The 26,258-nt window shown below is 42.2% G+C and overlaps 1 protein-coding gene across 1 annotated transcript; it reads left to right on the top strand.

The window, feature by feature from the left end:
* The first annotated feature begins 1,598 nt into the window (after positions 1 to 1,598).
* Positions 1,599 to 25,589, top strand: tmem18 (transmembrane protein 18). The gene is made up of 5 exons (XM_063038524.1): positions 1,599 to 6,370; positions 9,955 to 10,072; positions 22,566 to 22,620; positions 23,790 to 23,883; positions 23,973 to 25,589. Exons 1-5 carry the CDS (start codon positions 6,224 to 6,226, stop codon positions 24,069 to 24,071), a joined length of 513 nt encoding a protein of 170 aa, XP_062894594.1. The 5' UTR covers positions 1,599 to 6,223; the 3' UTR covers positions 24,072 to 25,589.
* Positions 25,590 to 26,258: the final 669 nt, after the last annotated feature.

Here is a 26,258-nt window from a genome sequence, read left to right on the forward strand (position 1 = left end):
CAGAGATACAAGAAGCTGGTTACTTACAACTGAACTATGTAAGAAGTCACACACATAAAAGTTGCCCCAGGCAGCATCTGTAGGAAGAGGTACAGTCGACGTTTCAGGCCGAGACCCTTCATCAGGACTAACTGAAAGAAGAGCTAGTAAGAGATTTGAAAGTGGGAGGGGGAGGGTAAGATCCAAAATGATAGGAGAAGACAGGAGGGGGAGGGATGGAGCCAAGAGTTGAACAGTTGATTGGCAAAAGGGATATGAGAGGATCATGGGACAGGAGGCCTAAGGAGAAAGAAAGGGGGAGGGAAGAAGCCCAGAGGAGGGCAAGGGGTATATTGAGAGGGACAGAGGGAGAAAAAGGACAGAGAGAGAAGAACGTGTGTATATAAATAAATAAATAAATAACGGATAGGGTACGAGGGGGAGGTGGGGCATTAGCGGAAGTTAGAGAAGTCAATGTTCATGCCATCAGGTTGGAGGCTACCCAGATGGAATATAAGGTGTTGTTCCTCCAACCTGAGTGTGGCTTCATCTTTACAGCAGAGAAGGCCGTGGATAGATGTATCAGAATGGGAATGGGACGTGGAATTAAAATATGTGGCCACTGGGAGATCCTGCTTTCTCTGGCGGACAGAGCGTAGGTGTTCAGTGAAACGATCTCCCAGTCTGCGTCTTGTCTCGCCAATATATAGAGGGCCGTTTCGGGAGCATTGGATGCAGTATATCACCCCAGCCAACTCACAGGTGAAATGTTGCCTCACCTGGAAGGACTGTTGAGGCCCTGAATGGTGGTAAGGGAGGAAGTGTAAGGGCATGTGTAGCACTTGTTCCGCTTACAAGGATAAGTGCCAGGAGGGAGATCAGTGGGGAGGGATGGGGGGAGGGAACGAATGGACAAGGGAGTCATGTAGAGAGCGATCCCTGCGGAAAGCAGAGGGGTAGGGAAGGATGTGCTCAGTGGTAGGATCCCGTTGGAGGTGGCGGAAGTGACGGAGCATTATATGTTGGACCCGGAGGCTGGTGGGATGGTTGGTGAGGACAAGGGGATCCCTATTCCTAGTGGGGTGGCGGGAGGATGGAGTGAGAGCAGATGTGCGTGAAATGGGGGAGATGCATTTGAGAGTGGAATTGATGGTGGAGGAAGGGAAGCCCCTTTCTTTAAAAAGGGACATCTCCTTCGTCCTGGAATGAAAAGCCTCATCCTGAGAGCAGATGCGACGGAGACGGAGGAATTGTGAGAAGGGGATGGCATTTTTGCAAGAGACAGGGTGAGAAGAGGAATAGTCCAGATAGCTGTAAGAGTCAGTAGGCTAATAGTAGACATCAGTAGATAAGCTGTCTCCAGAGACAGAGACAGAAAGATCTAGAAACGGGAGGGAGGTGTCGGAAATGGACCAGGTAAACTTGAGGGCAAGGTGAAAGTTGGAGGCAAAGTTAATAAAGTCAATGAGCTCAGCATGTAAGAAGTCCCTCTCTGAAAAGGGTGGTGAGATTTCAATTTGTACAGCTTTCCTGTTAAACTCACTTCGGACAGTTTTCATGAAGTCACTGTAATATTGATGTGACTCAGACACCGTTGTAGATTGAACAACCACGTTTATTCAACAGACTTCCATTTTTTACCTCCCTGCGGCCTGACGTCATACACACTTTGACACTACGAATACTCACACAGTACATTACGTTCCCCTTCGCAAGAATTTTTTTTTGCGACACTGAATTACCAAAACAATGCCTCTAGGTGTGTTCTTCTTACAGTGCAGCAACCATGACATAAACTAAAAAAAAATCATCTTAACTCTTGTACTGTATTCTGCATTGTATCTTACAATACTAACAGCAGTGTATTTTCTTTTACTTTAAGACTAATAAACCTTTTATTTCACACCTTGGAACTTATGACATGTGTGACTTTGCCTCAAACTGTATGTCTAGTCTCTGTATCTAGCTGGAAGTTTGACTTGTGTCCCAGACCGTGTGTGATACAACTGTGACTGTGCTTGACCTTCATCCGTGTTAGTCTCTCGAGTGGCCTCTGTGTCTTTGGGGTCGCATCACTCTTGGTGTCGTTTGTTTCCATGTCTGTATATGTGGAAATGTCCTGTACGTGGAAACTCACTCTCGCCTGTCTTCAGCAGATTCTTCCTGTTCCTCCCGTAGACTCTCCCATCCGGCGTGTGAACTATGAAGGATCTTGGTTGCTGATATCTGTTCACAAGCACAGCTGGTTGCCAAGTGTCTCCTCTCTGTATTCTGACATTTTCACCTGTATGCAGATCTGGCAACTGTCTTGTATGTCTGTCATAGTAGCTCTTTTTTGCTTGTACTTTTGCTTGTCATGTACTTGAGCATTACCTTCAGGAGTCAGTAGAGTTGTGGATGTTGGCAGTTTGGACTTCAGACGACGTCCCATCAACAGCTGCACAGGAGAGAATCCCACACCCTCAATCGGTGTGTTGCGGTATTCAAGCAGAGCAATGTAAGGGTCACCGTTACTGCTATATGCCTTCTTGAGCATGTTCTTGACAGTTTGTACAGTTCTCTCTGCTTGTCCATTAGACTGAGCGTGCCCTGGACTGGAAGTAACATGTTGAAATTCCCAGCTTTCTGAGAACCCTCTGAACTCACCACTGGCATATTGTGGACCATTGTCACTAACGACAATATCTGGAATCCCATGTCTTGCGAATGTCGACTTCATTGGGGTAATGACACCTCAACTGGACGTGTCATTTAACTTGGTGATCTCTGGATATTTTGAATAATAGTCCACACAAAGCAGATATTCTGCACCATTGCAGTGAAAGAGATCTGTGCCAATCTTCTCCCATGGTCTTCCTGTTAGTGGTTGGGGAAGCAGAGGCTGACTTGGACTGCTGTTTTTGTTTTTATTACAGACAGCACACTGAGACACAATGTTCTCTATCTGAGTTGACATACCTGGCCAATAGAGAATGTCCCTTGCTCTTTCTTTACATTTCACTATCCCCAGGTGTGACTCATGAATCCTGTTGAGCATTTCCTGTCTCATTTGGTTTGGTACGATGAGTTTTGCCGTTTTGAACATTAGACCTGATGCATAGCTGATTTCCTCTTTAAATGCCCAGTATTTCTGCATTTCCTTTGGAACATCTTTTCTTTCTGTTGGCCATCCATTCATTGTAATGTCTCTTAGTATTTGCATTTCAGGATCATCTGCAGTCGCTTTCCTGAACATGTTCAACTTCTCCTCAGAGATGGGTAGCTGAGGTGTAACCCAGTTGACCTCCAGCTCTCTTCCTAGCAACTCTTCCTTTTGCTCTTTAAGGTAAGCACAGCTCAAAGCATCAACAATGTGCAGTTCTTTTCCTGGCTTATAGGTGATTGTGAGAGTGTACCTCTGTAGCCTGAGAAGCATCCTTTGCAGCCTCATAGGAGCTTGGTGGAGTGGCTTTATGAAGATGCTCTCAAGTGGTTTGTGATCACTCTCAACCTGGATTTCTTTGCCATATACATATTGGTGGAACTTCGCACACCCATAAACTATGGCGAGTAATTCCTTCTTGATTTAAGCATATCGGCGTTGGCAATCCGTAAGTGCTTGTGATCCATACGCCACAGGCCTCCCATCCTGCAGTATAACAGCTCCTATTCCCTCCGAACTGGCATCCACAGACATCGTCACCAGTTTATTGACATCACAGAACTTGAGTGCTGGTGCATTGGTGACCAACTCCTTCAATGTGTCACAGCTTTTCTTTTGTTTGTCTTCCCAATGTTGCTCTCTAGTAGCTTTCGGAGTGGAGCGCTGACCTCTGATAAGTTGGGAATGAATTTGGCAAGATACTATATCATGCCAATGAACCTCAATAGTTCTTGCTTGTCTTCGGGTGGTGGTAGCTGTACCACAGCTCTGAACTTTTCATCATCTGGTTTCAGCCCATCAGCGCTGAGTACATGACCTATGTATTTGATCTCTGTAGTTCTGATCTTGCATTTACTTTTGTTCAGTTTTAGGTTGTACTCACGTGCTCGCTCCAGGAGCTTCATCAGTCTCTGATCATGTTCCTCAATTGTGTCACCCCATATCAGCAAATCATCAGTGATGTTGACCATCCCATCCAGGCCTTCAATCATTTGTGCCACTGACCTCTGGAATACCTCTGATGCAGAAGAAATCCCAAAGGGTAGACGCAGGAAACGATATCTCCCTATGGGCGTGTTGAAAGTGCACAATTTGGAACTTTCCTCATCCAGCTTGATCTGCCAGAAACCTTGATTTGCATCTAATACTGAAAAGTATTTCGCATTAGTCATGTGGGAGACAACCTCTTCAACCGTGAGCAGCGGATAGTGCTCTCTTTTGATGGCTTGGTTGAGATCTTGTGGATCCATGCAAATCCTTGTCTTTTTTTCTGTGACCCCTGTCACCATACTATTCACCCAGTCGGTCGGTTCTATTTGTCTTGTTATGACTCCCATCTGTTCCGTTCGGTGTAGCTCCTCCACTACTTGATCACTGAGATCTACTGGACTCTTTCTTTGGGCATGCATGACTGGTGCAATAGTTGGATCAATCTGGATATGGTGTTTCCCAGGTAAACATCCTAATCCAGAAAACAAGTCATCAAAGTCTTTGAGAATGTCATTTTCTTTTTCAACAGCATAGATCCGCTTCACCAGGCCTAGCTTTGCGCATGTTGCTTTGCCCAGTATTACTGAAACATGTTGCTGCACTATTTCAAACTCGATCTTGTGTTTTTGTCCTTTGAATACACAGGTGAGTGTTTTTTTTGCCCAATGGCACCATCTTGTGGCCAAAACATGCAACAAGCTTGCAGGTGGATTTTTCCAGTCTTCCTCTGATGTCCAGTGAGTTGAATGTTTCTGCTGACATTACATTGCACTTTGCCCCAGTGTCAAGCTTAAATGTTACATTCCTCCTGTTTATTATCAGATCTTGAGTCTAATCATCTTCATCCTCCGTCTCTGCATTGTCAATATTCTTGATGCATACCTCCTGTTCCACTTCAACTGTGCCAATGAACATGTCACTGTTGCCCTCACTCTGTTCCACAGCATGCATTTTCCTTGCGTGCTCCTTCAATCTGCACATCTTTGCAAAGTGATTTCTTTTCTGGCATAACTTGCATGTCTGACCAAAGCCTGACATTTTCTGTATTCATGTTTATAACCACATCTGTTGCAATTAACTTGCTTTTGATCATCCTGTGGAGCTGGCTTTGTCCTACTCTTGTTAGTTTTCACACTTTTTATTTTGTGCACTTCAATCTCTTCATTGAGCACTTTAACCTCGCTGATCTCGCTGACACGGCAAACATCAATTGCCTTTTCTAATGTAAGATCCACCTCTCTCAATAGCCTGCCCCTCACTTGATCATCTCGTATGCCGCATACAATCCTGTCACGTATTAAAGAGTCATGCAGTTGACCGAACTCACAGTCTTTTGCCTTGTTCTTCAAATCTGTTACATAGGCGTCTATAGTCTCTATTGGTCCTTGATCCCTCGTAAAAAACTTGTGTCGGATGTACGGTAGGTTTTTTCTCGGTTCGCAGTAACCTTGAAACTTTTTCTTCAACACTTCAATTTTATCTTGCTCATCATCTTGGAAGGCAAACTTGTTGCAAACCTTTATTGCCTCTTCCCCCGCCACATGCAGAAACGTAGCACATTGCACTTTCTCCGTCTTTACTACTACGCCGCTAGTGGTGCAAAACAGCTCAAACTTCTGGATCCGTATTTTCCAGTTCTCAGCAAGATTACCTTGTAGGCTAAAACTTGACGGTGGCTGTAACTGTGACATCTTTTACGTGTCTTCTCCTTTTTTCTTCGCGATTTCTTCTGACACCATGTAATATTGATGTGACTCTGCCACCGCTGTAGATTAGACAACCACGTTTATTCCACAGACTTCCATTTTTAACTCTACGTCCTGACGTCGTACACACTTTGACGCTACGAATACTCACACAATACATTACAGTCACTTACTTGACAAGCTTACTGTGTTTCCCTCTGCACAGATGCTACTCTAACCTTACAAGTATTTATAACATCTTCGCTTTTTATTTTAAATTATCTCAGATGTCGGCCAATTCCATCTGGAAATCAACCATACTATTGGTTGAAGTTACGCTTCAATGTGGGCATCAATCACAAACACAGTTCATGGGTGAGCGACAGCAAAAGTGGACCAATGGCGTCGCGAATCCATCCCAACTCTTATGTCGTCTTGCGGAAGCACGAGAAAAGGCGGGACTTCCGATATAAGTTCCGGCGCTGCTATGGAGCAAGAGGAGAAAGCGAGAACGGTGCCTGTGGATGACATTAGCAAGCTGCGTATCACCAATGTGTGGACCGTCCTATTGTCAGTAAGTGAAAAAGAACGGCTTGACGATGAGAAGCCCAGGTTGGTCACGTTGAGGCGTCACTGGGGTGGGCGATCTGTTGGCGCTGCTGAAGCGTCGTCAAGGGTAATTGGCGTAATGACGTAATCTCGCTGCGCTGTAACGTCATTTCGCAGGTGCCTGGCTGTCCTTCCCTGTATCTCTTGGTTGAGTCATGAGGAATGATTTAATGAAGTCCAGGGATCCTGATATGTCTGAGGGTCTGTTGGCTCATTAGTACGTTAAGGAGAATTACTGTGATATTTTCACTAATGGAGCAAGAGATAATTTAACAGTGAATGTTGGTGTGGCTGTTTTTGTGCTGGAATTACAGGTACCAAAAATGAAATGTCTTATTAACCATTTATCAGTATATATTGCAGATCTGGTCGCCATCATTTTGGAGGAAAACTGTCCTTGCAAAGTTATAATTTATTCAGATTCTTCTTTGGCTTTGACTAGTCTTAAAACAGGTCATTCTAGCAGTTGGTCTGATTTATTGCTGGAAGCTCTTCAAACTTTATTTCATATTCAAAGTATTAGTCGTCATGTCTGCTTTTTCTGGATTCTTGATAAGTCAGAGCATAAAAGGTTACAGGGAAGGCAGAACAGGATTGAGAGGGAATTAGATCAGCCATGATTTTATCCCCCTGCACATAGAGGTGTTGAGGGGAATAAGCAGGTTGATTGTTTGCCCAAAAAAGCTGTTAAATGTCCATCTTTCGATATAGACCTTACACTTAGCAAATCAGAAGATAAGGGGTTGGTGGACCTAAGAATTAGGGAATTATGGCAAGACTTGTGGGATAATGAGCATAAAGGGAAGACTCCTTTACAAAATAATTATATAAAACTGTTGGATTGATGGGAGAAGGGGAAAACAAGAAGGGAAGGAATTATATTGACTCGACTTAGAATTGGCTATACTATGTTTAATTATTCCTTGTATCTTGCTGGAAAACATCACTCTGGTGTGTGTAGGTTTTGTCATTATGAAACAGTTGAACAATTCTTTTACAATGTGAAGCATATAAAGTTGAAAGAAAGCAAATGCAGGCTGCACTACAAGTTTTAGGGGTTGACAGTTTTCATTTAAAAACTTGTAAGTTTTTGACTCCAGTCATATTCTATCAATGTGGAGCCCCAGTCTCTGACTGTAACCATGAGATATTGGAACAGAATTGGGCAATTCAGCCTCCTGAGTCTGCACTGCCATTTGATCATGGCTGATCCAATTCCCTCTCAATCCCGTTCTTCTGCCTTCCCTGTAACCTTTTATGCTCTCACTTATCAAGAATCTATCAACCTCTGCTGTAGTGGCTGCCACAGCCAAATAGGACCATAGACCATAAGACATAAGAGCAGATTTAGGCCATTTGGTCCATCGAGTCTACTCCACCATTCACTCATGGCTGATTCTTTTTTTTTCCGTTCCTCAGGCCCACTCCCCAGCCTTCTTCCCATAACCTTAGATGCCATGTCCAATGAAAAACCTGTCAAGCTCTGCCTTGTACACCCAGTGGCCCGGCCTCCACAGCTGTTTGTAAATTCCATGAAATAACCACCCTTTGGGTAAAGAAATTTCACATGTGGTAACAAATTCCATACGTTCACCACCCCAGCAAAAGAAATTCCTCCTCATCTCCATTCTAAATAGACATCCCTCTATTGTGAGGTTGTACCCTCTGGTTTTAGATTACCCGACTACAGGAAATGTTTTCCCCACTTCTATTCTCGCTAGGCTTTTCAACATTTGATAGGTTTTAATGAGATCCCCCGTATTCTTCTGAACTCTAGTGAGCACAAGCCCAGAGTCACCAAAGCTCTTCATATAATAAACTTTTCAATCCAGAATCATTTTTCTGAACTGCCTTTGAACCCTCTTCAATGTCAGTACAACATTTCTTAGATAAGGGGCCCAAGAATGGACACAATATTCTAAATGAGGCCTCACTAGTGCCTTATAAAACCTCAGTGTTACATCCTTGTTTTTATGTTCTAGTCCTCTTGAACAGTCTGCTAACATTGCATTTGCCTTCCTCACTACTGACTCAGCCTGAAAGTTGACCTTTAGAGAATCATGTACGAAGACGCCCAAGTCCCTTTACCACCTCAGATGTTTGAATTTTCTCTCCGTTTAGAAAAAAGTCTGTGCTTTTTTCCACTTCTTCCAAAATGTGTGACTGTACACTTCCCTACACTGTATTCTGTTAGCTAATTTTGTCCATTCTTCTAATCTGTCTTAAGTCCTTCCTCAGCCTCCCTGCTTCCTCAACACTAGCTGCTCCGCAAATCTTAGTGTCGTCCGCAAACGTGACCACAAAGCCAACAATTCTGTCATATTACATAAGAAAGGAGCGATCTCAATATTGACCCCTGTGGAACACCATGAGTCACTGGCAGACAATCAGAAAATGCCCCCTATATTCCTACTCTGCCTCCTGCCAATCAGCCACTGCTCTATTCTCTATCTCTGCCTTCAGGACCTCCTCCTTTTCCTTCTGTGTCATTGATGCCAATATGTACCAAGACTTTTGGCTGCTCACCCTTTCCCTTTAGAATGCTGTGAACCCAATATGAGACATCCCTGACCCTGGCACCTGGGTGGCAATGTACTGTCCGGGTGTCTTGTCGCATCCACAGAATAACGTGGGGCTGTGTGGAATATGGCCCACTATTGATAACGATTGTGAAAAATGTTGGCCCCCATCTGTAATGCGGGGCTGTGAGGAATGTGGGTCCCTGTCCGTAACGCGGGGTTGCGAAGATTATGGCTCACTGTCCGTAATGACCATGAGGAACGCAGACTCCTATCCATAACGCGGGCTGTGAGGAATGTGGATCTGTCCGTAATGTCGGGCTATGAGGAATACAGGCTCCTGTCATAATGACTGAAGAACTTGAGCACCTATCCATACTTTGTGCCTGTGAGGAATGTGGGCCCCTGTCCGTACTTTGTGCCTGTGAGGAATGTGGGCCCCTGTCTGTAACGTGTGCCTGTTAGGAATGTAGGCTCCTGTCCGTAACGTGTGCCTGTGAGGAATGTGGGCTCCTGTCCATACTTTGTGCCTGTGAGGAATGTGGGCTCCTGTCCATACTTTGTGCCTGTGAGGAATGTGGGTGCCTGTGAGGAATGTGGGCCCCTGTCCGTAATGTGTGCCTGTGAGGAATGTGGGCCCCTGTCCGTAACGTGTGCCTGTGAGGAATGTGGGCCCCTGTCCGTAACATGTGCCTGTGAGGAATGTGGGCTCCCGTCAGTAACGTGTGCCTGTGAGGAATGTGGGCTCCTGTCAGTAACGTGTGCCTGTGAGGAATGTGGGCTCCTGTTCGCAAAGTGGGACTTTGACCAACACTGGATTTGGTTTTCTCACTTGTAACCAATTGCAGGTGTATAAGATGACGCTTCTCTAATTGAGGGGAAAAAACAATTTGCTGCAGTGGGACCTTGTAACAACGGTTTTGTTGTAGTCATAATGTGTAAACTGTTTCCTTTTCTTCTACATATAATATTTAATAATGAAAGAGAAATTGTATATGATTTATTTTAATCTGTTCCTTTCGTTGTACAGATTCAGTGGTCAGAGCCGTGGCTGATTGGGCTGATAACTTTTCACGTTCTCTGCTTCATCCTAACTCTGACAACAATCAGATTCTACAGACTACAGATTGCCCATTTCCTTTTTATGAGTAAGTTGTCTCTTGTTTTGGAGTTCAAAATACAGGATCAAAGACTATTAAATATTCAGTCTGAATCTAGTGCTTTAAGATACTTCTGTTAAAGCTTTGTGAGATCTCACCTTAGGTTGTCTTCACTTCTGTAAATGTCAACAAAGTATCATGATCCTTGTAAGCACACTTTCTGCCTGCTCCTGCCTTCCTGAACTCGTGTCTGCATACCTTGATTCCATTTTAACCCCTTGGTTCAGTCCCTTCCCACCTACATCCACGACACTTCACATGCTCTTGATCTCCTCAACTTCCCTGGCTCTACTTGCGTCATTTTCACTATGGATGTCCACTGCCTATACACTTGTATCCCTCATTGAGAAGGCCTTAAAGCACTCTGCTCCTTCCTTGACAATCGACCCGACCAGTTTCCGTCCACCATGATCCTCCTCTGCCTGACGAAACTGGTCCTCAGACTAGACAATTTATCTTTCTGTTCCTCCCACTTTCTCCAAACTCAAAGTGTAGCCATGGGCACCCACATGGGCCCCAGCTATGCCTGCCTTTTCATTGGCTACATGGAACAGTCCATGTTCCTAGCCTTCTCTTGTAATGCTGCCAGCTCTTTTCTGTATTACATTGACATCTGCATTGGTGCTGTTTAATGCACCCATGCTGAGTTTGTCAATTTCATCAACTTTGCCTCCAACTTCCACACTTCTCTTAAATTCGCTTGGTCTACTTCAAAGTTCAAAGTACATTAACGATCTAAAGAATGTATACCATATACACTTCTATGATTCATCTTCTTGCGGGCAGCCTCAAAATAGAAACGCAATAGCGTCCACAAAACACTTCACATGATCCAATGTGTGGGGGGAAAGAAAAAGAACAAATTGTGCAAACAACAAAGTAAACAATTACTGCACAGAATATGAACTGCAAAGTCCCCAAAAGTGAGTCCACAGCCTCGAAGGCCACTGGTACCTCTCTCCCCGGAGACATATCTCCTCCATTTTGTGGCCATCTGTCCTTACCCCATCTCCCCAGCACTTTAACAGGGATAGAGTTCTTCTGGTCCTCACCTACCAGCTCATGAGCTTCTACGTCCAGCATTCTCTGCAGCTTCTGCCATCTTCAAAGGGATCCTATCAGCAAACACGTCTTTACCTCTTTCCCACCTCACCATTGTCCTTTTCGCACGGAACACTTCCTCTTTGATTCCCTTGTTCATTCGTCTCTCCCCACTGTTCTCCCTCCTGGCACTTATTCCTGCAAGCAGCAAAAGTCCCACACCTCCTCCCTCACTCCATTCAGGGCCCCAAACAACTCTTCAAAAATCTTCAAAAAACAGGATTTCCTGGTGGCCAACTATTTAAATTCTAATCCCCATTCCCATTCCGATATGTCAGTCTATGGCCTACTCTACTGCCACAATGAGGCCACTGTCAGGATGAAGGAGCGACACCACATATTCCATCTGGGTAGTCTCCAACCTGATGGAATGAACATCGATTTCTCCAACTTCCAGTTATTTTTCCCTGTCCCACTTCCATCTCCTTCATTTCCCCATTTGGGCTTCCCTCTTACCCCGTCCCTTCTCCTCACCTACCTATCACTTCTCCTCGGTGCCCCCCTGCTCTAATCTTCTATCAGATTCTAGCTTCTCTAGCCCTTTATCTTTTCTACCTGTAACTTCCCAGTTTCTTACTTTATCCGCCTGCCCCTACCACCTAGCTTCGCCTATCGCCTTCTAGCTTGTATTCCTTCCTCCCCCCCAACCACTTTATTCTGGCTTTGGATCTTTTCCTTTCCAGTCCTGATGGAGAGCCTTGTCCCAAAACATTGCCCGCTTGTTATCTCTGTAGATGCTGCTTGACCTGAGTTCCTTCAGCATTGTGTGTGTTACTCTGGATTTCCAGCAGCTGCAGAATCTACTGTGTTTATTGCTGTAAACCACCCTGGCTTCTCCAATTTTCCTTCCACTCAAGTACTTGACCATCCTGTAGGTTTCTAAATTTGCCAGATTCCTTGGTTGAAATACACTGATCACTTTTCAGCCACTGTAGTACCATGTTTGCAAGGGAGTTGTTTAGCAAAAGAAATGGTCCCTTCAGCCCACTATGTCTGACCGTTTAGATGGAGGATGGAATGCAGTGTAGGAAAGTATCCGGTCATATATTTTGCTTAAACCTAACTTCTTTGTATTGGTCTTTGACAAGTGCCTAATAAATCGGGATGACTGAAGCCTGCTGAAAAGTCACAGAGTGCACCAGCCTTTCTTTAAATCTCACACTGCGTCACCAAAACACACAACTGCTTCCGATTGAAGCCGCTGAAAAGGATGTCTCTTTAAAATAGTTGTGAAGGTATTTCTTTAGCCAGAGGGTGGTGGATCTGCAGAATTCATTGCCGCATACGACTGGAGTTTAAGTCATTGGGTATATTTAAGGAGGAGGATGATGGCTTTTTGATGAGTGAGAGTGTCAAAAGTTATGGGGTGACAACAGGAGAATAGGGTTGAGACAGAAAATAAATCAACCATGATCAAATGGTGGAGCTGATTCACTGGGCGAAATGGCCTAATTCTGCTCCTATGTCATGTGGTCTTTTTGCCCATTTATATTGAACCCATTTGCACAAATGTACGCTCCATTCTTGTATGCCTTGCTAATTTAAGTATCTAGGATGGTGATGATTATTGGTAGCTCAGGTACTGGTGTTTGATGTTCTGGTGTTCATTGAGCTTGGCAATTAGCTTGTAGATGTTTCATCATCAGTCAAGGTGACATCCTCAGTGTGCAGTTGTTGATGTTTGTTTCTGGCAGTGCTTGTGTTTAAATAGGGCCCCATTCACTTGTTTTGGTCCTGATTGGCTACCCCTTCAGTTGACCTTTGAATTCTATTGGCTTGCATTTCTTTGTCTCTTAGTTCGTAGACGACATGCATTTTGATATGATTGTTTACGGAGTTAGCAGAAGAGAACCATGCTTCTTAAAAAAAATTCTTGTGCCTGCTTCGTGTTTGCCTCGACAATGTCCCAGTTAAAGTGTTGTGCTTCAAGGTCTTCATGTACAGAGATCAGCAACGGTGGCTTATGACTCTGATACTGCCAGTTTGTGTTCCCGAGATCAACGACAGTTGATCATGCCTCTGTACCACCAGTTTAGAAAAACTGGAGCTATCTTCATTCTAGGGGGAATGTGTCCAGCTTTTCTAAACTCTTCAGTACTTGAAGACTGAGAAGGACACCTAATCTGATTAACTGCACAAAACCCAATCAGGAATTACCTTTACCCTAGTTGGCTCAGCAACAAACTAGGCATCTCTTAGGCTTTCGACATATTCCCTGTCTTAGAATTGAGCACTAACCTGACTTTCCCAATCTACCTGCATATTAAAATTCCCCATGACTATTGTAACATTTCCCTTTTTACATGCCTTTTCTGTTTCCCAGTGAAATTTATATCCCTCATCCTGGTTACTGTTCCGGGGCTTGTATATACTTCCCATCAGGCTCTTTTTTTATACTTGCAGTTTCTTAATTCTACCCTCAAGGATTCTACATCTTCCAATCTTGCGTCACCTGTTTCTAAGGATTTGGTTTCATTTTTACTAACTGCACGTTCAAGTTTATTGTCATCTGATTGTACATATACCACCAAACGAAACAAGGTTCTTCTAGACCACGGTGCACCCACAAAACATATAGCACACAGCACATACAGGTTTCCCCCACCATCCAAAGGTAGAGCGTTCCTATGATATGGTTCGTAAGCGGGAATGTCGTAAAACGAAGAAGCCATTACCATTTATTTATGGGGGGAAAATTTGTGACGGTTCGCAAACCCAAAAATAACCTGCCAAATCATGCCAAATAACACACAAAACCTAAAATAACAGTAACGTATAGTAAAAGCGGGAATGATATGATAAATACACAGCCTATATAAAGTAGAAATACTTCTCTACAATCATTGCACTGTTCGCAGAAGCGAAAATCTCACGCAAGTGCTCTTGGCAAAACACTCTCTTCAGTAACCTTTAAGCTATGAAGCTGCCAAATCATTACCAAATAACACATAAAAATGCACAGCCTATATAAAGTAGAACTAATGTATGTACAGTGTGGTATCACTTACCGGAATTGGGAAGACAGCGCCGAGCACACTGATGATGGTATGTTAGGCTGAGTCGTCGGAGGGTGGGGTGGTGCAGTGATCCCCAACCTCCGGGCAGCGAACTGATACCGATCTGCGAAGCATGCAGGGATGCAGCGGTAGCTGGGACGCACCCAGCACATCTTTAAGAAAAAAGCCGAAATAAACAAGCTAATTAATTAGGTGCCACCTGGCATGTAAATGTCGGCCCAGATCAGAGGCAACACAATCGGCAATTGCCTGTGATCTGGGCCAACAATTACGTGCCGGGCGGCACCTAAGTAATTAGCTTGTTTATTTCTGCTTTTTAAAGATGTGCTGGATCCCTCCGGCTACCCCTGCATTCTCCGTGAATCGGTATCTGTCCATGGCCTGGAGGTTGGGACCACTGGGGTGTCATCTCATTGTCGTCTGTTTTCATGAGGGCAGGCAGGTCGTCTTCTATGTCTGCCTGCCTCGATGGCGAAGGTCGAGGTTCGTCGTCTGCTGTGGCTGATGTGGAAGGCTTGAAAAACGACAGTATGCTTGACTGTTAGCCTCGCGTACTTTTCTATCATACAGTTCTTTGTAAGTACTCAAACCATCTTGCAAATATGTCCTGAACCTCTGTACCCTTTCAAAATTAAAGTCATACTTTATCATTGCAGCGAAAATCTCACGCAGTTGCTTCATGTTCAGTTCTTGGACAACTTCACTTTCGGTCTGTTCGCTACTGCATTCGGTTTAGATTGTTATCCTTTCCTCTTCCAACTGCATCAGCTCTTCATCTATCAGTTCTTAGTCATGGGATGCCAAAACCTCTTCAACATCATGTTTGTCAACTTCCACAAGCCAAACTCACTTTGTCCTTACTTCGTTCACCACGATTGAAACACTTAATTATGTCTATTTTTGCGCTAAGTGTAACACCCTTAGGAGGTCTTTTAGGCTTTTCCGATACCTTAGAACTCATCTTGCAAACGGCTGCTCACAGGCACGTGTTTAAGCAATGCCAGCTAGAATGCCGTTCCAAATCCGGGGGAGGAGTGGTTGCTCGGGGCACGCGCTGTTTTTTTATCGTGCGTTGCCCTTTATTACGCGCTGCCTTTTTTCGTGACAGTGAAAACACCTTCTGTTGGCGAAAACAGGTAACTAACATAGGTCTTTTGTAACAGTGAGGTTTCGTAAAGCGAACGTTCGAAAAGCAGGGGACACCTGTAAACCAAAACATTATCATAAGAAAATTAATAAAATATCATTCAAAGTGCATGCAGCACAGGTAAGCAGTGCAGTATACAGTAAACTGCACGCTGTCCTAGTGACAAGACTTCAGTGGTGGCAACATCCATTAGTCTCACAACCTTGGGGGGAAGAAGCTGTTGCACAGCCTGGCAATCCGTGTCCTGATGCTTCTGTACCTCCTTCCTGATGGTAGTGGGTAAAAGAGATTGTGAGATGGGTCCTCGATGATGTTTTGGGCCCTTTGCCTGCAACTCTTCTGGTAAGTGTCCATTGTAGTATTAATGGTAAGACTCTTAGCAGTGTGGAGGATCAGAGAGATCTTGGGGTCTGTGTCCATAGGACACTCAAAGCTGCTGTGCAGGTTGACAGTGTTGTTAAGAAGCTGTATGATGTGTTGGCATTCATTAACCATGGGATTGAGTTTGAGCCTTGAGGTAATGTTACAGCTATACAAGACCTTGGTCAGACCCCACTTGGAGTACTGTGTTCAGTTCTGGTCACCTCACTACAGGAAGGAAGTGGAGACCATAGAAAGAGTGCAGAGGAAATTTACAAGGATGTTGCCTGGATTGGAGAGCTTATTAGTATAGGTTGAGTGAACTCGGCCTTTCCTCCTTGGAGCAATGGAGGATGAGAAGTGACCTGACAGAGGTGTATGAAATGATGAGAGGCATTGATCATGTAGATAGCCAGGGGCTTTTTCCCAGGGCTGAAATGAGTAACACGAGGGGCCATAGTTTTAAGGTGCTTGGAGGTAGGTACAGAGGGGATGTCATGGGTAAGTTTTTCACACAGTGGTGGGTGTGTGGAATGCACTACCTGCAATAGTGGTGGAGGCAGATACAATAGCATATTTAAAATTGATGTTTTGGAATTGCGTAGTCAGAGTCCAGACCTTAACCCAATTGAGATGCTGTGACATGACCTGGAGAGGGAATATTCATGCAAGGTTTTCCAGAAATATTGATGAACTGAAACAGTTCATTTGGAGAAATTCTTCCTCGCTGTAGTACAAATCTGATCAGCAGGGGCAGGAAATGTTTGGTGGAGGTTATTGCTGCTAAATGAGGTTTTACCAGTCATTAGATACAAAGGTTCGCATACTACTTCCAGACGACTGAATGATTAAACAATGTGTTCAATAAAGACATGTTAATTACAATTATTCGTATGTTATTAGTTTAGGCAGATTATGTTTGTCTATTATTGTGAGTTAGATGAAGATCAGACCACATTTTATGAGTAGTTAATGTAGAAAAGCAGATAAGTTTTAGATTAGAATATGAGGGCACTCAGTCCTCGTTTATTGTCATTTAGAAATGCATGCATTAAGAAATGATACAATGTTCCTCCAGTATGGTATCATAGAGACACAGGACAGACCAAGACTAAAACTGACAAAAACCACATAATTATAATATATAGTTACAACAGTGCAAAGCAATACCGTAATTTGATAAAGAGCAGACCATGGGCACGGTTTTAAAAAAAGTCTCAAGTCCTGATAGCCCCATCATCTCACGCAGATGGTAGGAGGGAAAAACTCTCCCTGCCATGAAGCTCCAGCGCTGCAAACTTGCCGATGCAGCACCCTGGAAGCACCTGACCACAGCCGACTCTGAGTCGTCCCAAAAACTTCGAGCCTCCGACACCGAGCACTATCTCTACCGAGCACTACGACCCTGCCCCGGCCGCCAAGCAACAAGCAAAGCCGAGGACTCAGGGCCTTCCCCTCCGGAGATTCTGGATCGCACAGTAGTAGCCGCAGCGAAACAGACATTTCAGAAGTTTCAGCAGATGTTCCTCCGTGCTTCTCATGTTTGCCTTCATCAAATCAGGATTGTGCACAGCACCCTACTTAACAGATAACGGATATTCATCACCGGAGTGGCCACTGCGCACTGCATCACGCCGCCATCTTCTCTTCATTGCAAAGGGTTCACAAACTTTGTTGCAACTGGTACGTCATTGGTGCCAATGTCCACTATGACCTCTGGCTGCTCACCCTCCCTATTAAGAATCTTCTGTATCCACTGTGAGGGATGCTATGCATCCCTCCCCTCTGTAAATTGCTGATAACTACCTTCACTGTCTCCCCTTTACAGGAAGAATAGTGAGCTTTGGAGAGGGTACCAAAGAGGTTCACCAGGATGTTGCTTGGATTATAGAGCATCAGCGATAAGGAAAGATTGAATAAACTGGATTGTTCTCTCTGGACTAGTAGAGGCTGAAGAGGGATATACTTATGTTTATAAAATTATGAGAAGCATAGAAAGGACAAATAGTAAGGACTATCCCCACTGGAATTATGGTAGAATTGTAAGATGCTAGAGGACATAAGTGAGGGACATGTGTGGAGTTAATATAAAATGTGCTGCCAGGGTGAAAGATCCTACACCTAGTGTCGAAAGAGACTTTTAGATTGGCACATGAATATGGAGGGATATGGATCGTGTGCAAGCAGATCGATTTAGCTCAGTTTGGAATCATGGTCAGCACAGACATCATGGCCAAGGGTCCTGTTCCTGTAAACTGTTCCGAGTTCCATGTGTTTTTTTCCCGCTATTTAAACCTTCAATATCCTTTGTCATCCAAGGTTCCCTAATCTAGCCATCCTTGCTTTTCACCTCTGCTAGAACTTGCTGTCCCTGAACTCATACTCGCTCTCTTTGAAAAGTCTCTCACTTGATAGCTGTTGCTTTATCCACAATTATCTACTCCCAGAACGTATTTGCTGGGTCCTCTGTTTTGCCATTGAAATAGGTTATGCTATAATCTTGGGCTACAGAAAGATTGATTGGCTGCTAAGTTTGCAGAGCAATGGGAAGTGTAATTTAGCCTTGATAAATTTAAAGTGATGTTTTCAGAGGTAAAGTAAGAGCAGAATACAGACAGAATGGAGTGGCCTAGGTGTACATGTCCAAAGGTCCCTGAAGGCAACCACACTGGTCAATAAGGGAGGAAAGAAGTCGGCAGGATGATCGCCTCCATTGGGCAGACGATTGAATATAAAAACAATGAAGTTGTGGTACGGCTCTATAAAACTGGTGAAGCCACATCTGGATTATTGTCTGCAAGTTAGATTGCCACAATATGGAAAGGATGTGTGTGCTCCAGGGAATCAGAGAATGTGCACAGGAAATCAATCAGATGTTGCATAAGATGGAGTATCTCAGCTATGGAGAAATATCGGATGGCCTCTTGTTTTTGAAGTGTAGAAGGTGGCAAGTGAAGTGGGGGTAATCGAGGGATCTTATGGAGGTACTCAAACTTGAGAGGCATTTATGGAACAGACAATGGTAAACTTTCCCCCGAAATGTTGTCTGTTTATTCCACTCCATAGATGCCGCCTGATCTCTTGAGTTTTTCCAGCATTTCCTGTGTGTTGCTAGTTATTTCAGCATGACCCATTATAATTGAAAAGCAATACTGCTTTCTTTAGCGGGGGGGGGGGGGGTGGCAGAAAAAGAGATGACTATACGTGCAAGGCAAACAAATTTGTCTGTGATTCATTTGAGTTGAAAAACACCAAGTGGTGTGACAAGTTAATCTTGTTAACTGAATCTAAACTTTGAAACTAAATAACATAATTTGTGGTAATGCTGGGGATTGTAGTATGCTTATAGGCACTAGAGGTCAGTGTGGCACTTTATAAATTTTCTAAATCTATTTCAATATAGAGTTCTGTGCAATTAACCAATTAACTAATGGAAGGATGTTACAAGATGGGTTTCAGCTTAAATTAAGTGACTAGGTTTTTCGCCAAACTGAACCCCAATCTCTTGTCTTTAATTCAGGTGTGTATTATATTTAACAATATAAAAGTATTTGGAACATAAAACCAAATCATTCGTAGAGACAATCACTGCTGGAGTTGATACTCCACATAAGTTCATTTCTACCTAACTTATTACAGACCTTACGTTTATTCTTGTTTGGAAGAATCAGAAGAATTGATATACAGACCTGAGTATGTAGGGAACAAGAGCCTGAGGACAGCCTTGCAGGGCACCAGTGTTAGGGATAATCTTATAGGAATTGTTGCTGCTTATTTTTACTGATTGCCGTTTGTCGATCAGGAAATCAAAGATCCTGGTAGAAGCTTTATAAACCTTAAACTTACACGATTATCCACATGAAGTTGTACTTCATGAACATAAATATCACATTTAGAGAATCCTCCTATTGTAATTCAACTTTATCTACTTGGCAAACTATGTAGTTCACCGTAAATCCCTGTACATCGTTGAAGAACTCACTATAAACAATGAACAAAATATGGAAATATTAGAATATCTTTCACACCAAGACATTTCTGAGATTGTGCATCAGTATGAGTTTGTAGTGAGTTTACATCTCAAACTATAAATCTAGTTATGGTGATTATATTTTGACTTGTAGAAGTAATATTAATAGGTTGAGCATAGAGGTCAAATGGGTGCTGATAGTACACTGATAGTAAGTTTAATGAATGATGACAGTGCAAAGTAGATCAATAAAGGTATTTCAGGTAGGTGATAAAATGAATGTTGGTAGTTCAATTGTCTGTATAACCTAGTCCTTGGTTCTTGGGGTCTTGACTGAAAAGTACTTCTAATTTTGCTTCATTTGCAATAAGCAATTTGTTTATTTTCTGAGTATTTTTAATTTATCAGTTTGTATAACAGTTAATATATTGCATCAATATTTTTGGACAGATGAGCAGCTTAGTATTTTCTTATTTCCTTTACATTTCCATTTATGAAGCTAAACAGAATATTGTATTTTGATGCAAAATTCAGTTACCACAAAGTTTTAAAATATGTGTATGGTTTAAGTTCTCTCTTCCTGTTGGTATTTCCCCCAAGAATAGAATTGCACTTACCTGAAAATATTATCACTATGTGAAATCACTATTTTCAATGGTCCAAGAGTAACTATGCTCCGTGACTCCTATGCAATCCTCGAAGTGAATAGTGTAGAAAGGTATCTTACTTAAAAACAAATGCTGTATTACTAGGGTTCAGAGAACAGTATTAATCCTATTTCAGAATTTGAAATTGAAGTAACAGATGTGACAATTTGCATTAATGCTTTAAAGTTTAAAATAAAGAAAAAGCAATAATATTTTTTATTCTCTGCACTCAAGATGAAATATACAATTACCTGTAGATCAGTGGTCCCCAACCACCAGGCCGCGGACTGGTACCAGGCCGCAAAGCATGTGCTACCAGGCCGCGAGGAAACGATATGATTTGGCGATAGGAGTCAGCTGCACCTTTCCTCATTCCCTGTCACGCCCACTGTTGAGCCATTACGCATGCGAGGTCATTACCCATGTGTCATCCATGTCAGCGCGGGAAGGAGCTCAACTCCTTGAGCTTGCGAATGACGACGGGCTGAAAAGTATGTTTGACATAACATCTCTGCCAGCATTTTGGATCAAAGTCAAGTCTAAGTATCCTGAGATAGCCACGAAAGCACTGAAAACGTTGTTTCCAACATATTTCTGCAAAGTGGAGTTTTCTGCAATGAGTGCAACGAAAACTAAATTGCGGAATAGACTGGACATAAGGAACCCCCTTCGAGTATCGCTGTCTCCCATCACCTCTCGATAGGACCGTATTGTCACAGGAAAACAAGCCCAGGTCTCCCACTGATTCAGCGATATTGGTGTGTTGCAATGATTTTATATGTTCATACGGGGAAAATACGTGCTGTGTGTTTAATATCCAAACGTTACTTAAAATGTTATGATGCTATTGACTTACTTATATAACCATATAACAATTACAGCACGGAAACAGGCCATCTCTGCCCTTCTAGTCTGTGCCGAATGCTACTCTCACCTAGACCCACCGACCTGCACTCAGCCCATAACCCTCCATTCCTTTCCTGTCCATATACCTATCCAATTTTTCTTTAAATGATAATTTCAAACCTACCTCTACCACTTTTACCGGAAGTTCGTTCAACACTTACTTCAAGCTCCCCTGATAATTGACTTATCATTATATTCGTGTGTGGAAAATATGCGTTGTGTGTTTAATAAATTCGTTAGATAAACCCTTTTAGAAACGAAACTGAGTGTATTAGCCACTTATCACCTATATTCCGGTCATGATTAACATCCCCCCCTCGCCAAAACAATTGCAGGAAAAATAATCGGGAGATGCACGCATGCGCACTGGTGCCCGCGCAAGGCTTCATGGTCATTGTAGTCTTTCTCTGGGTAAACACAACGCATTTGACTGCTACTATTGTCCGTTGGCAACCCTACCCTACCCCCCCCACCGGGTCGGCTGGTCCGCAAGAATGTTGTCAATATTAAACCGGTCCGCAGTGCAAAAAAGGTTGGGGACCCCTGCTGTAGATGAGCAAACTTTCTTAGTCATCAGTGATTAGCCACTTATTAATGTTCAGATGTCACTGTCAAGGTTATTTAGATTTTGGCTTTAATGGTTAAGGAAATAGTTAGAGATATTTGTCTTAGTTGGAGAATACCTTGTTGTGAATAAAAAAGGTATTTATCTGTTAATCAAGCTTCACGAGACTTGAGCAAGTTCATAGGTGATCATCTCGTGATTACAGAATTCCAGTTACTGAGAGCCAGCTTCACAGCTCAAATGGATTATTATATGGATACAGTCCTGCTCACTGATACTTAAATTTTAGATGTAAATTAGATCCTGTAATCTTGTTTTAAAAAAAAATAGATCCCATGTGGAATTTTTATTTCTAGAGGAAGTAATCACAGATACCAGGATTGTGTAGATAAAGTGTTGTACTTCAGTGCAAATAGTACACTTCTAGAATTTGTTTGAGTCTGGATTTGATTGGAAAGAATAAAAATATGTTTAGTTTCTAATTATTGGAAGCATTGGGCATGAAATGAGAAGTCTTTGTTTCTCCACTGGCAATCAGTAGTAGAAAGCAGCAGATAATTTGCTTCTGCCTTGGCACTCAAGCTCCAGATGGATTTCCGTTGTTTTCAGGTTCTTTTAAAATTCTTTGTATGTGTGGAGTAATAAAAATTTAAGTGTTTATGTTGGAATGTGAAATTTCCTGTTAACTTAATGAAAACTTGAAATGAAACCAACTTTGATTTAACTGTCAAGTCTTTCTAATATGCATCATATTAAATGTTCTTACAGTTGTGTTAGTGTACTGCGCAGAATACATCAATGAAATGGCTGCAATGAACTGGAGGTAAAGGCTATGGAAGCTTTATAATATTAAATCTATTTTATATAAAACTCCGTAACTCATATCTGTCATTATTGGTTATTCATTTTTCATAATTGGAACTCTGAATAGATAAAAAAGTTGGTAATTGCTCATCATAGGATAGTCCAATGTATTTGGTTTGTTATTTTTTTTTACAACCACAATGATCACTATTCACCTTGCCAATTTATCTATGGGAATAGGGAAAATACTGTTCAAAGTTATAGGGAATGGTAAAAAATATAGAAAATAAGATAAATAAAATGACAGAATAGGGACAAAAATGGTGAATGGACTTCACTATCAGTAATTTTATGGTGTAAATTTTGATTATTTAAGTCATTACATATTTATTTAACAATACAGCACAAGGTAGGCCCTTCTGGACCTTCGAGCCATGTCGCCTGCCCAGAATCACACAACCGTAACCTAATCATGGGACAATTTACAATGACCAATTTAATCTATAGTCTTTAGACTGTGCGAGAAAACTGGAGCACTCAGGGAAAACCCAAGCATTCCACAGGAGTATGTACAGAGAGTCCTCACAGAATGGCGCCAGAATTGAACTCTGAACTCCGAACTCCAGAACACCATGAGGTGTATTAGCATTGCACTAAATGCTATGCTACCACAGTGCCCAATATTGTTAAAAGACAGACAGATTTTGGAAATTCAAGTAAAAAGGCATTAAAGGTAGTATTTCAGATACGAAATAACTTGCCAGAATTGGTTATTTGAAATAGAGGAAATGCCATCATAGCAACACGAGCGAGCAGATTAGGTGGCTGAACATGAATAAAGAGAAAAGGGCAACTGCTGCTGGTGGAGGTGACAATTGCCAATGTAGACCTGAGAAACTGCTTATTTCTATATTTTGATTCTACTGTTTTTGAAATACTTCAACTTAACCTATCATAAATGGAATTGATAGAAAAATCTAAATAATTCCAAATTACTGTTTTTTTCCCCTAAAAATCTAATATGAATATTGAACTTTCATTTCAATAGAGTGTTAACTTCAGTATCTATTTAACCTTGCAATGTTGCTTTTGTAGGAACAAACTGCTGAGCATTCCAAATAGATTTTCTTTGGCTCAAGTGTGTCCTGATATTTAAACCAGAAGCTCAAATTGTTTATTTTCTTTCAGATTATTTTCTATGTATCAGTACTTTGACTCCAATGGGATGTTTATTTCTCTCGTCTTTTCAACTCCACTTCTGCTGAATACAATGATCATTGTGGTATGAATTCACTTCTACTTAATTTTATGTTTTCACTTGTCCAGTGTTTGATTGTTTCCAGAAATTTCACCACTTACTGTTTTTTTTAGATCATGTGGGTATATAGAACATTGGCAGGAATGACAGAACTGAAGTCACTGCAGCAGAAGAGGAAAGCAGACAGAGAACAGGGCAAGAAAACCTCATAAGACTGCTTATATAGTTTTGAGTTTCTTTAAGCCTCTCTGATTCACCTGGAGCTTTCCCATTTTCTGTTGGACAAAGTCAGTCTGAATACAGGTTCAAATTTATTATCGTGGGTGTTGATGTCATGATATTTTTTTACCAGCAGTGCAGTACATTGGGAAGATGTTACATCATAAGAAATAGAAGCAGATGTGGGTCATTGAGCCTCTCGTACTTGCTCTTATCATTCCATAAGGTCATGATTGGTCTTGCAATCAAGAAGTAGCATAATTATAAGTTGTTGACTGCACACATGCTGACTTTAATACTACATTTGGTCAATGAATGAATGACATTATGAACTTTTCACTAGTGGTGTATGGGCACTGGATATGTGTCATTAAATATTTAGTGGCATGGCTGATTCTGTTAGTTATCCAATTAAAGCTGAACTTTTGTCTTATCACTGAGGGATTTGGAGCAGTTTACATTTTGAGACTGCTAGAGGAGTTCCTTAGTACTTAAAACACTTTGTGTAGTCAATGTACAGTGGAAACTAAATAACTTTTGCCCCAACCCGTTGAGAAGAGTGCTTGGTTGTTAGTATGAGTTCTGACATAACACAGTTAAGTGCAAATCCTGGGCTCCTTTTTAAAATTTTTAATCTTCTGTACATTTTGTTTAATTGAAACTGGCATTTTTATTAAATCACATTCTTGTAACTTTTGAACAGTGTCTTGTGTTGAATCAAGATTGTGCTCCTAATCCTGTCTGTTATCAGTGGACTTGCAGTACATAGGAACTAAGGTTATAAACAAAGGCGATGGACCTGTCTTAATTAAAGATTAAAGAGAACGTTGGAACTATTTTTACAGCCACTACTTTAGGATCAGGCTAAGTCAAGGTCATGAAGTTCCTGAAAATAAAATAAGCAAAGGAAGAATTAATATTTTCAGCCTTGGGCCTGTTTTCTGAGTATAGTGGATGATCTGTATTCACTGGATATTTGGAGCCATCTTTTGGAATAGGAACAAAGTGGGATGAAATGGAGATGATGCAAGAGTTTTCCCAGAGAGAGTGATTTGTGCGTGGTCTCCCCATTTGTGCCCTTTTGTTCTAAAGGCTTCACTGAATGAGCAAAATTGAAAAGGTTATCAATGAGGGAGGAAAAAGTAGCATGATGCAGCTATTAGCTTGGGACCATTGAGCAGATAAAACCAGGAGCAAAATCTATAGGTTGTTGGAGTAATCAAGTGGGAGATACCAATCTATCTGAAGATACCCTGGTATGAACATATTGGTGTCTAGGGCAGTTTCGCTAGGGACATTTTGTGTAGTTTTTCATTTCTACCTAGGGAGAAAGACAAGACTTACTGGAATCTAGAACAAAAAGAAGAACTGAAACAGAAAGACAAAAACAGAATGGTGGAAGAACTCAGTGGATCAAGCAGTATCCGAGGAGGCAAAATAGTGCATTTTAAACCATTGCTTATACAACAAAATGTACTAAATCTTGCTTTAAATAAAGTACTATCACTAAAATATGGTCAAAGCTGATTACTTCTCATTTGGTTGTGAGTGATTTTATTGTTATAAAGCCAATAGTTGAAAAGAAAATTGATTCTGAATTTAAAAACGCAAACACGAGGAAATCTGCAGATGCTGGAAATTCAAGCAACACACATAAAATGCTGGTGGACCAAAACGGGCCAGGCAGCATCTATAGGAAGAAGTACAGTCGAATTGAGCCGAGACCCTTGGTCAGGACTGACTGAAAGAAGAGCTAGTGTGAGATCTCTCTTCTTTCAGTTAGTTCTGACGAAGGGTCTCGGCCGGAAACGTCGACTGTACCTCTTCCTATAGATGCTGCCTGGCCTGCTGCGTTCCACCAGCATTTTGTGTGTGGTTCTGAATTTCCATCTGGATTAAATTAGTAACTGGCTTCTGCCAGTAGGAAACTACGAATAAATCCTCAGAGAATACAGTACCTGTCAAGGTTCTGTCAATAAAACAACAGCAGTGGATGCCAATGAAGCATTTTTTTTCTCCCCCCCCCCCCCCTAGTTTTTCAGGATTCAACACTGTCCGTTCTCCCCATGTACTCTTTGAGTCACTGCCTGGTGTCCTTCCAGGACAGGGCATTGGGACTCGTGCTGAGTGCTTCACTCCCTAAGCCCAATATATCACTGACCTTGCAGGAGAGTCTTTAT

This window comes from Mobula hypostoma, chromosome 2 (assembly GCF_963921235.1).
Source record: "Mobula hypostoma chromosome 2, sMobHyp1.1, whole genome shotgun sequence".
NCBI lineage: Eukaryota > Metazoa > Chordata > Chondrichthyes > Myliobatiformes > Myliobatidae > Mobula > Mobula hypostoma.